Genomic DNA, 12,600 nt, shown 5'->3' on the forward strand with positions numbered 1-12,600 from the left:
GCACAGCTCATCTCAAAGAACAACAGTTACTGTAGAGGTAACTTTTTTCTCGTTTGAGAGATTGTGTACATATATCTTCCACTGTAGCTGACTCACCAGCAGTTCCCTTACAGGTGGTGGGACTTTGCATTATTTTTTAAAAAAAAGAGATTGCAGCACTGATTTGCTAAAAATTGGCATGAACTCAGGAATCTTAAGACATGGCAAAGTGGTAGTCCTTTTCCAGATACAGTATCATCATGCAAATGTCCACTATTGGTACATGACTCAGGAAGGCTGACAAAGTTTTCTTTTATTCAATTTACTTTTTTGTGGTAAGATTTATTTCTACTTTATTGCTTTTAAATTTCTCTTTTAGCTGTGTGTACATGAATTCTTGAGCTTCTGTTCAGTGATATGGTTTCAGACTTGTGATCTAACAGGCATACTTCATAGCAAACCATATTTCTGAGTCACTAATTTTAATATATATAGAACATAGAAAACCAATGTGAATGATAATAAATACCAAACCATAACTATTTAAGAAGTGTACTTACACATACAACACTGTTCTGGTGTCTCCCACTTTCCCAGCATCCCCTACAGTCAGGGTATCATATCCTCTTTCCAGTTCAAACTCTTCAAAAGCTAGCTTTATGACCTATTAGAATGAAAAAGATACATATTAAATTATATTATATCCTACAGATTAGGTGATTTGCAATATGTTTAACAAATGCTTTAGCTTCTGGAGTCAAACCCTAAAGTCCTCACTCCCACTGACTTCAATTATTGTTATTTAAATTTGAGCAAGACCTACAGAAAAATAAACATTTTCACATTGTCTAAGAACAAGAAAGAAGTCTTCAGCTAAAGGTATTAAGGGTAGCAACATCCTTTGATAGTTTTTAAAGTAAAAATAACACTTTATTTTAGTTATTATTATATACAGATACTGATTTTTCAGCATTGGAAAAGTACAATATACACTGACATAAAAGAAAGCCAATCTAAAATATAGAGTGCTATAAATATCATATCTACACATTTTTGGAAACTGTACATATGAAAATCTCAGAAATACCTTACAGAATATTTTCCATTTCAGTTGAAATATAAAATAAAAAAGGAGATGAGGATGAACATGTATTATTACAGATTGTCCACTTCATGAGAGAGGGAGGTAAGAGATGGTACATGTACATCAGTAAGAGAAATCTGAGAACTCCTTAACTACGCCGTCTATAAATTTGTTAACACAAATGATCTTATGAAGAAATTGATTTTACTCAGTATTCAAATATAAAGTTTCCACGAATTACAATAGTAATGAAAGAAAATAAAAATGTTCCCTCCAAAAAAATTCATAAATTTACAGTATTCCATTGAAAATCATAGTGTGAAGTACATAAATGTTCTTTTCATAAAATATGTAATAAGGTCCAGAATTAGGACCTTATTACAGCTGTGTCAGAGTCTGCTGCAATCACTAATATTACTCCTTTTACTTCCTGTATCTGTATATCAAGTTTTCAGCAGATAGTCTGTCTCAATACATTATTCATTGTTTCTTTATCTTGATGATGATTGGATACAACAGGACAACCTCTGATCCAATTTCCATGAAAATTTGTTTACAGGAGAGAGCTCTTTTTGCTTATATTTTGGGACTAACAACAGTATCGGGGTCAGATCCTGGCTCCCATAGGTGCCGACTCCATGAGTGCTCCAGGGCACCCACCGGCAGCCCCCTATCAGAACCTCTCCCTTCCCCCAGTGTCTCTTGACCACTGGCAGGCCCTGTGTATGGATCAGTGCCTGCCTGTGCCTCCCACCCACCATGTACCGCTGTTTCATGGTGCGCAGGAGGCTGGGAGGGAAGAGGTGGGAGCAAGGATGCTCAAGGGAGTGGGGGAGCTTGACGGGAAGAGGCAGGGTTGGGCCTTGGAGGAAGAGATGGAGTGGGGACTGGGGCCTGGATCAGAGCCGTGGGTTGAGCACCCCCCAGCACTTTGGAAAGTCAGCACCTGTGCTGGCTCCTGCAATAGCCATTTTGTGCCACTATTGTGGCAAAGGCAGCTAAAAAGCTGATGGCTTTGATACCCTGAGTATTCCCCCTACATAACAGAACCACAATAATGGCTCTGAGCCACTCCTCAATAAGGCCTGGGAAAAACCTCTCACCTCCAACTAGGATCTTAATATTGATTTTAAAAGTTAACTGGTTAAATGATTAAAATATCATTTAAGTGGTTAACTGAGGTCACTCTGGCTGGGCTGACATGGCAGGGGCTAGGGTTCCTCCCGCCAGCCGGTGCAGGGCAGCTAGGTCTGGGGACACTCTCGCCCACCCAGGGCTGGGGTCCTGCTCCATGGGCTGGTGCGGCTGGGGTTGGGGTCCCGCCGGTGCGGCACGGCAAGGGCTGGGGTTGCTCTAGAAGGCTGATGTGGTGCAGCCGGGCTGGGGTCCTGCAGGCCCGGCATGAGCTGGGGTCCCGCAGGCTAGCTGGCACAGCACAGCCAGGGCTGGGTCCCTCCCACCAGGCCAGCACAGACAAGTCTGGGATCCCTCCCGCTACCGCGTGGCCACTGATGTTAATGGTTAAGGTTGGTTAACAGTAAGCCTAATGCTAACTGGTTAACCTTTTACATCCCTACCTTCCACCCATCTCCCATTGTTTCCTTGCCTCATGAAGGAATGGGAGATAGCTCAGTGGTTTGAGCATTGGCCTGCTAAACCCAGGGTTGTGAGTTCAATCCTTGAGGGGGCCACTTAGGGATCTGGGGCAAAAATTGGTCCTGCCTAGTGAAGGCAGGGGGCTGGACTCGATGACCTTTCAAGGTCCCTTCCAGTTCTAGGAGATTGGTACATCTCCAATTATTACCTTTAAGGAAACAGACTCCTCTGATGTTGCCCATCATATCTTATTCTTTGCTATGTGGTTCCAAGCCAGGGGCTAGATAGCTGAGATCACCACAAGGTGCACCCTCAGACAACTCAACGGCAGGCCTGATAATTTCAGGTATAGCAGATACTCTAGGATACCTTGGATATCTTGTGAGCGCTCCCTGACCTGGTGCATGGGTGTCAGGAGTCTACCCTCACTTGAAACTGGGCGGTTTCAAAGTGAGGACCCGCATGTCTTCCCCCACCCCAAAATCCTAGGGTAGGTCTCCCCTTCGGCTGCCACCACCCGGTCAATTCCGTGGGCCGGGACACCCCTGTTTCCCCCCTTGGGAACACAGATCAATTCACAGAGGAGGAACCTCCCCCCTCCTCCCTCTCTCCAGCCTGCTCTGGAGACAGAGGTGCCTGGATTCAAACGCCTTGAATCTCACACACACAGGGAAGCAGCCCACTTCCCCCTCCCCTTCCCCTGAATTTCCCCAAGGGAAGGAATTAACCAAGTCCAAAGAAAAGAAAAGAATTTATTAAAGAATAAAAAGAAAAATACAGAATCTCTATGAGCCCAAGCTGGACACTCATAGGGTATAACCTTATCAATCTCTGGAGAGAATCCCCTCTCCCCCTTTTCTCAGTAAAAGCAATATCAGCAAACAGGAATAAAGCATTTCCTTTAGCAAACACACAATTGCAAATATAGAAATCAAACCATAAGACTAATTCGCCTTTCTAATTAATACTCACTATTAATTAGTAGAAACTACTCCAGGAGAACTTGGAGGCATGACTGTCTTCTGTTAGATCCAAAACCAGTTCTCACACAGACAAAGGCTTCCCTCCACAGAGATTTGAAAAAATCTTATCTCTGATTGGTCCTCTGGTCAGGTGGTCACCAGGTACTACATGTTAACCCTTTACAGGTAAAACAGACCTTAACCCTTAACTATCTGTTTATGACACGCCCCCCAAATCGCCAACAGTGGGAACTACTGGTGGTGATTTCCTCCTAGCACTGTAACATAAACAGATAAACAAAACACATGCACTATTACATATACTACTAAGTATGTAAACAACAAGATTATTTGACACTGAAGAACACTTTGTATTGCATTTGAGCGGACATACTTGGCATTGTCCTTGCCCATCCCTCCCAGTGGAAGGAATGTTTTTAACCTGTTTTTGCTTTGTTGACCCCAGAATGCCCACTGGGATGTCAGGGCCCAAGCTTAAGAGCTTGTCCCAGTACTTAGTTGGAAACTACCAACTGTCTTTGAGGATGCTGGCCTTCCTGGTGTCCACCAGAAAGAATGTCCTTATATAAAAGTCCTTGTTTTACAACAAACTGGAATTGGGTAGAAGAGCTGAGAGGCGGTGTGGTTGCTTCGTGCCGCCGCCCAAAGCTTTTTTAAGGCTGTCATCGGCTTTCTGCTCAGTCTGGAACTGTTCCCTTGAGGCGGGAGACACCAGTTCCTCTGGGAGCGATGTAGGTGATGAGGTTGTTTTCATTGACTGTGGACCGCTCTCCGCTGGTGCACAAGGTGATCTTTCAGGCTCTGGCTGAGCCTCTTGGGTAGAGTTGTCTGCTGCTTCTGCCAGTTTAGGCCCGTTGGCGCCCCCTGGCGGTGGAGTTGCAAGCGCTGGCGTCAGTGCTGGCGCTGGTTCTGCCGCTGGTTGCTTTTCCAGTTCCGGTCCTGGGACTGGATGTACTATGGCTGCTGTAGTTGTTGGCATGAGATCCGGTTTCACCACCTCTGTCTGGGTTTCTGGTAACACAGACAGGGTCCTGGTGGATGGCTCAGGAACAGGGATGGGAGTGCCTGCTTGTTTGGCCTGGCCGCGGGTGACCACTCCCCCCCTCTTGGCCAGCTGCACATGGTTGGCCAAGTCTTCCCCCAGTAGCATGGGGATGGAATAATTGTAATAGACAGCAAAAGTTCTCTTTCCTGACCAGTCCTTGTACTGGTCTTCAGGGATGCTGTACCCATGGCAGGTCCTTTTAACCTTTTTGAAGAAGGCCTTAGTGTCCTCACCTGCCATGTAGGTGGGAAATGTCTTGGGATGGGGAACAGTGCCTTCTGGTGCTGGCCACACCCCTCTGCAGTCAGTGAATTTTATGTGTGGCTTGCTGGTGTTGCTTTTTGGTGCTGGCCACACCCCTTTGCAGTCAGGGAATTGGTTTCCCCAATTCCTAACCCTCTCTATTCCCAAGAGACTGAATAGAAAAGAAACAAAACCTTTTCATTTGCAAATGTGTAGTTGCTGTTTGCTGATATACTGAGAAGACCCAAAAAAACTGGTTTGTCCTGTTTCTAGCACTTGCTAAGTACCTCACAGTGGGGGTCCTTTCTAACAAGCCACCTAGAAAAACTTGCACCTCTTTTCCTATCTGTTTTTAAGCAGACAGAAAGAAAAAAAAGGAGAAAAAAGAAAAGAAGAAGGAAAAAAATCCTTTTCTAACACAGCCTGTTAGAAACCTTATGCCTCAGCTAAACCCAGCTGAAAATCTGTTTCCAAAAAAAACAATCTTACTAATAAGCCCAGCGGGACGGCTGGTGTGCTACTTAGTACCTGCAGAAAAGTGTAGTAAATCCTCTCCGAGATTTGTATTCCCGTGGCTTCAGAGGATTTCAAAAAGACCACAGGAAAAAAAAATCTGGCTGGAGGGTTTCTGTCTCCCCCCCCCAAACCTGTTTTCCCTGTTGGATGGGAATGTACTTTGTCGAGCACTTCCCCCCACCTTAGGAATCCTGAGTGATACCTGATATCACAAAGGAAGGACACACCTCTAGGGAAGAGTTTTTCCTCAACATAGCCAGCAGAGAAAAAAACCTTCTCCTAACCCTGAAAACTGCTTGAAACTGCCTTTTCCTCAAGCTGCCTCAAGCAAACAGAAGAAAACTGCTTCCAACAAAGCCTGTTGGAAACTAAATTGCCTCCAGCCAACCTGGCTGAAACTGTAAACTGCCTGTGCTCTGAGTTGCTGTACTCAGCAGCCCAGCTGAAAGGCTGCTGCTAACAATACCCCTGAGAAAAATCTGGTCTATTCCTTAGGGATTTGTGTTCTCCTGTCTTCTGATCCTTTCAAAAGACACAGGGAGAAAAAAAAAACCTGGCTGGAGGGTTTCTCTCTGCAACCCCCAAACCTGCTTTTCCTGTTGGATGGGAATGTACTTTGGCGAGCACTTCCCCCCACCTCAGGAATCCTGAGTGGTACCTCGTATCACAATGGACGCAAGTACTGTAACAGAAAGCCCTGCAAAAAAACTGAAAATACTTGTAACCCTGAAACTGCCTCAGAGTGCCTCTGGTAGAAAAGCCTTGCCTCTCTCTCTGGGTCCGAAACACCACTGCCACCATGTCAGGAGTCTACCCTCACTTGAAACTGGGCGGTTTCAAAGTGAGGACCCGCATGTCTTCCCCCACCCCAAAATCCTAGGGTAGGTCTCCCCCTTCGGCTGCCACCACCCCGGTCAATTCCGTGGGCCGGGACAACCCCTGTTTCCCCCCTTGGGAACACAGATCAATTCACAGAGGAGGAACCTCCCCCCTCCTCCCTCTCTCCAGCCTGCTCTGGAGACAGAGGTGCCTGGATTCAAACGCCTTGAATCTCACACACACAGGGAAGCAGCCCACTTCCCCCCTCCCTTTCCCCTGAATTTCCCCAAGGGAAGGAATTAAACCAAGTCCAAAGAAAAGAAAAGAATTTATTTAAAGAATAAAAAGAAAAATACAGAATCTCTATGAAGCCCAAGCTGGACACTCATAGGGTATAACCTTATCAATCTCTGGAGAGAATCCCCTCTCCCCCCTTTTCTCAGTAAAAGCAATATCAGCAAACAGGAATAAAGCATTTCCTTTAGCAAACACACAATTGCAAATATAGAAATCAAACCATAAGACTAATTCGCCTTTCTAATTAATACTCACTATTAATTAGTAGAAACTACTCCAGGAGAACTTGGAGGCATGACTGTCTTCTGTTAGATCCAAAACCAGTTCTCACACAGACAAAGGCTTCCCTCCACAGAGATTTGAAAAAATCTTATCTCTGATTGGTCCTCTGGTCAGGTGGTCACCAGGTACTACATGTTAACCCTTTACAGGTAAAACAGACCTTAACCCTTAACTATCTGTTTATGACAATGGGCCTTCACTCTTAGTCTGCAGTGACCTCTATCAGAGGTTTATCATGTGGGTTTTCAATGACTCAGCGCTCCAGCTGAGTCTCATACACAGTCTGTATGTGAAACAAAACAGACTCCTTCTGGATATACAGTCCAACAAGGGCCTATCCCAGTACCCATCCATTGATCAGTGTCTGTAGCCCTCCTCGGGCTCACTCTTTAAAAACTCCCAGCTCTGGTATGGGGCCATACCCCAAGGACTTCCTCCCTGGAAACACTGTCCTCACTTGCTCTGGGTCTTTCTAGTCCCAGCTCTCCACGTGGGCCAATAAACCATCCGATCTCCTTCTGGAAGTATTTACTATTCAATATTCAGCCCCTTCTCAACTCCCTTCCTCAGGGCTTAAGCCACTTCCCTAGCAGCTGGTGAAAGGATCCAGGACCACCCACTACTCCAGGTCCCAGCCCAGGGACCCTATGAATAGCAGCCACATACTTCTGTGTCCCTTTTAACTACTCACTATGCTGCTACAGTTCCCTGGGCCACTTACTCACAGACCCACAAATGTTTCACCCTTACTGCTGAAGTCAGTCCCAGCAGCCAGCCAGGAGCTTGCTCTTGTTCTCCCAGTGATTTCCAGCAACTGATCTGTCCATGGTCCTGCCATTCCTTCAGCCAGCAAGGAACACAATCCTCAGTCCTTCAGCTCCAAGCAGCAACTGACTCTTCTCAGGTACTGCAACTCCTTTTATATGGGCCCGCTGGGCCCTGATTGGCTGTTCCCTGCTGCCTCTCTGATTGGCTACTTCCCCACAGCCACTCTAGGCAGCCTAGAGGACTTAATTACTGCTTCTTTATGGGATGGGTGTAATAGGACCACAAGGCCTCCATCAGGGGCCTCTGGGCCTAATACATCCCATCACAAGCCCTCTGAATTGACCATCAGCATCAGTGGTGCCCACATAATAACCCAATTTATTTATCATTAAATGGGAGATTGAAAAAGTCTGTTCCGGGTCAGGGCCATTGTCAGTACTGGAAAATCCATCTGGGAGGAGGAATGCCTATTCCATTATCAGTGCTGAAGAGCATGGTAGAGTGGTGCTAGTTCCAAAGGGTACCTGTGTACCAAATTTGGGATGTACAGCATGCCAAGGATGAGATACAAATTGCTACCATCCCTGCAGGCCTCTGCAATAAGGAAGCTGCCAGTTTTTTTCATAAGTACCAAAGCTATCAATGGTAGCAACTCCACCCCTGAAGCTATCGAAGCTGAGGACTTGGAAACAGCCTTTCACACACCCATCTCCTGAGTTAGTGGGAAGGCTGGTACAAACAGGCAGAGTAAGTCAGTCACAGTACCAGGATTCTCCCAGCTGAGTACCAGGGAAAAACAGAGACAGTCAGTCTCTATCCTGGGTACCAGTCTTGTGCACATATCTTTGATGAAGATGATAATGAATCTCCCTTCAACTTAAACATCCCTAGTCTGTTTTGTGGATCCTCTTCTGACATACCCCAGGAAATGTAGATCAACTAAAAACATAAGAACATAAGAACGACCGTACTGGGTCAGACCAAAGGTCCATCTAGCCCAGTATCCTGTCTACTGACAGTGGCCAATGCCAGGTGCCCCAGAGGGAGTGAACCTAACAGGTAATCATCAAGTGATCTCTCTCCTACCATCCATCTCCACCCTCTGACAAACAGAGGCTAGGGACACCATTCCTTACCCATTCTGGCTAATAACCATTAATGGACTTAACCTCCTTCCCCTTCTCAGGAAAGAATCAGAATCAGTGGATCTGTTCAATACCACTATCAAGGTGGAAGATGGCAAAAGGTAGATGGTCCCACTGGCCGATGAAAGTCCTGGCCCCCAGGCAAGCCTCATAACCTGTTCCAAGAGATGCTGCTTCAGGAGAAGGTTTCTTGAAATCTGCATTCTCTTTTTGAAGTAATGGCAGATATAACACTTTTTCTTAATGTGACCTTCCACTAGACACAGCAAACAGCAAATATTGGGGTCACTGTTGGGGACTGAAATCCTGCATGATAGGCAGTGCTCTAAGAGTCCAGAGAATGATACACCAGAGTGCTAAGCACTACAAATTATTATAAAAAATGAAGTAAACCAACAAAGAGCTCTAAACTATGAGTACTAACTATTAAGACTATTTACAGGGTGAGGCCCAGAAACACAATTGTGATGCAGAGAAGAAAAACTGCAAGGAGGAGACTCACGCACAGGGGTCTCCAAATAAGACTATTGGTGGTAAGAAGGAACTGATCAGGGAGGCACCACCCTTATATAGCCACAGGAGGACCAAAAGAAGGTAAACAGCACATATGCTGCCCCGGTGGGCACTGTTATAGGAAAAAAGTCTCCAACTGCAGTGCACTTGCCATGAATGCCCACAAGCAGAATACACATTTGCAACCACTCAAAGAAGAATAATCCTCTGCTGTTTTCATCTGATCCTTCAGGTTGTTTACTTGGAAGGTTACTTTGTCATCCCTGTTATTTATATTGATCAAACAAGTTTTATCATTTTTATTTACAAGCATGTTTTCTACCATTGCTCAGATGGAGTTTTCTTACTCATGTTGTGTCTTGACTCTGCACTGTGTGGGTTTCACTGGGAACAGGCTATGTGTTAAAGCCCGAAGCCAAAGAAAACTTCGGCTTTTGAATTTGTGCATTTTTACCTAGTTAAGAATCTTTCTGTAAAATAACTTTGGTAGATAGAGACTTTTTCTTAGGGAGACTGAACTCCTGTATAGAATTTATATGACAATCTACACCAACATGCTAGAAGGTAAGCCACTTCAGCAATATGTATAAAGGAAATAAATCAGACATTTATTTATTTATTTATTTGGACTTCTGAATACCTTCAACAAGATGTGCATTTGCCTTGCTGAGTAAACATGTTATCCTGTTGCTAAAACATCTCTTTCTTCAACTCTCTTGCTATTACAGTTGCCCACCTTCATCACGTCTGAAACCGGACTGTGAACTCTTTGGGCCCAGGCCTAGATCTTCCTATTTATACTAGTGGTACTTAGTACTCTTTTGGGTGCTATATAAACAACAATAATAGTAAGAGACCTCCATGAAAATTAGTACAGCTTGTTTCTTGGCAAGTTCTGCCCTCTTTAAAGTATTGCTACTCAATTTTCTCCCTCAAACCATTGCACAGGATCGCTCTTTCTATTGCCTAAACCAACACTTCTTTTTCTATTAAAAAAAAAAAAAGCTGCAAGAATGGTTAGCCAATCAGTTCACCTGCATGGCTGACCATTCCTGAGTATTCAATCTCTATTGTTAAACAACTTATGATTGTTTTAGTAGATCAGATAGTGCTAAAGTAGCATTGTACTTAAGTAATGCAACATATACTCTATTACAGAACAGCACAGAGATTGCCAGTATAGAAACTGTGTTTTTATGTTGCTGTGGGTCTCACTTATCTGTTTTAGGGGTGAGGAAAGATTTTTTCCTAATGAGGCCAAACTGTCTGAAGCCTGGTAGGATTTTTTACCTTCCTCGTAGCATCAGGGGACAGAATTAGGTTAGGTTAGGAATAGGATTTAGAAATTTAATTTAAAAATTGTATGAATGTTTAGTTCATTGCAACTTGTAGCAAATGTCCAGCATGAATAAAAGACTAAAGGGACAGTACCCAGAAAAAAGAGACTGGAGATTTCACTGTTAGACCTCTGTCCTATGGGAAAAGGGGAGACCTGAAGTCTAATAACCAAGATCCCTCACGCGTACTTTCTCTTCCTTTCAAAAGGGTGAAAGTGATAGGATTCAGCAGAGTGAACTGAATACTAGGGGGAGGCAGTGGAACATCTATCCTGACCCATGGACTATATCAGCAGTTCTCAAACTGTGGATTGGGACCCCAAAGTGGGTCGCAATCCCATTCTAATGGGGTCGCCAGTGCTGGCATTAGACTTGCTGGGGGCCGAGCCCCACTGCCCCGGGGCCGAAATCAAATCCCGAGGGCTTCAGCCCTGGGTGGCGGGGCTCAGATTACAGGCCCCCAACCCAGGGATGAAGCTCTTGGGCTTCAGCTTTGACACACACATCTCAGGGCAGTGGGGCTTTGGCCCCCCTCCTGGGGTCATGTAGTAATTTTTGTTGTCAGAAGGGGGTAAGGTGCCCTGGAGCCCTGCACTGGAGTCACTTAAATGTCTAGTATGGGGAGATGGGGCAGATAACAGGAAAAGGGAACCAAGTTTAATAAAGTTGTGGCCTGCTGCTTAAAATCCATCCCTGGTACTGTTCTCATGCACTTGCATATCTGATCAAAATGTTTCTACATGTAGCTTATATAACTGTGTAGGGATTTGAAATGTTGCATAGAAGACACTTCCTAAGTCTCTCTGAAGACGCACTGAAATCACTATTTATCGTCATAGACGTGTTTTGGGACGTATAGTTTAGGGGTGGAAAGAAACAACTCTGAAGATCATTATGTTTAATCTATAGATTGACTCAGAGTAACAGCTTCTGTTGTAGTGAAAAAGCTTTCTTTTGTGTCTCCAGACACGAATAGTGTCTCATTGGGCTAAACAACTTTTTGTTTTTCAAAAATTATTGTATATGGAATATACTAAGTTAAATAACTCAGTTATAATAAAGATGTAAAAAACAAAACTTTAAGACACTGATCCATATTATGGACCAATATACTTCAGCGTTGCCTTTCAAGAAGAAAGCCATTTTAAATGTACATAACCAAATACCCATATCTGAATCCTGCCCCAGGTTTCAATTGTTATGCTGATTTATAATTCAAAATAACTAATGCAGTTTGTTTAAAATACTTGAGTTTAAATATGCCCCTGAACTAATACTCTGTATATTCAGTTTCATGTGACTATTTGCAGATGAGTTACACACCATTAAAAATACAAGGGTTTAATGGAGCCCCTCACATATCCTTAACTATAGTGGTGCCAGCAGGCCTAGCTCTTAAAAAAAATCATTATATGACCAAACCATATGCAAAATAATTTTGGCAATACGTCAGCATTCCAGTTCAGTGATCTATTGCATACTACATGCACCTTTTATAGCCTGTATTTGTAAATGTGCTCTATGCAGAGATAAAGTGTACTTCACTAGACTGCATTATGTTTCAATAACCAGTAGCATTATAGGCACTACCATGAAGGTGAATATTACATGTTCCCACTTGCTCCTAGCTGCAACCTCTAATGTCCCTAGGTTATAACAATGATTAACATGCAAAATTTTCATTTCTAAGTCAAGAAAAAATAAAGCCAAGGAACAATATGAGAAGTATGTAGAAGCATAAAAGTACAGCTGTTCTCCTTGACAATAAAAAACCTAGCTTCACATAAATCATTTTTAAAGCAACGGTAATTAAAGTCTTATTTACCAAAAGAGAGATGACTGGATATATTCTTAAAGTAGTAATGAATCATATATATGCCAAATTTTGTTACGTTCTTTTATTTACATTTCAGTTTACAAATCAGCTATGAAAAATCTTTTTAATGGCGTAAATTATACAAAAATAATAGGGTTTAATCCGTAGTAAGAAGCA

At 43.7% G+C, this 12,600-nt stretch overlaps 1 protein-coding gene across 1 annotated transcript in view; it reads right to left on the bottom strand.

Moving 5' to 3' along the window:
* Window positions 1–12,600, bottom strand: part of CSMD1 (CUB and Sushi multiple domains 1) — a 1,651,174-nt gene that overhangs the window by 545,744 nt on the left and 1,092,830 nt on the right. Inside the window, exon 12 of the mRNA XM_045010124.1 lies at window positions 540–643. Within this exon, the coding sequence (XP_044866059.1) occupies window positions 540–643 (104 nt within the window). The remainder of the gene's footprint in view (window positions 1–539; window positions 644–12,600) is intronic.

This window comes from Mauremys mutica, chromosome 3 (assembly GCF_020497125.1).
Source record: "Mauremys mutica isolate MM-2020 ecotype Southern chromosome 3, ASM2049712v1, whole genome shotgun sequence".
Lineage (NCBI taxonomy): Eukaryota > Metazoa > Chordata > Testudines > Geoemydidae > Mauremys > Mauremys mutica.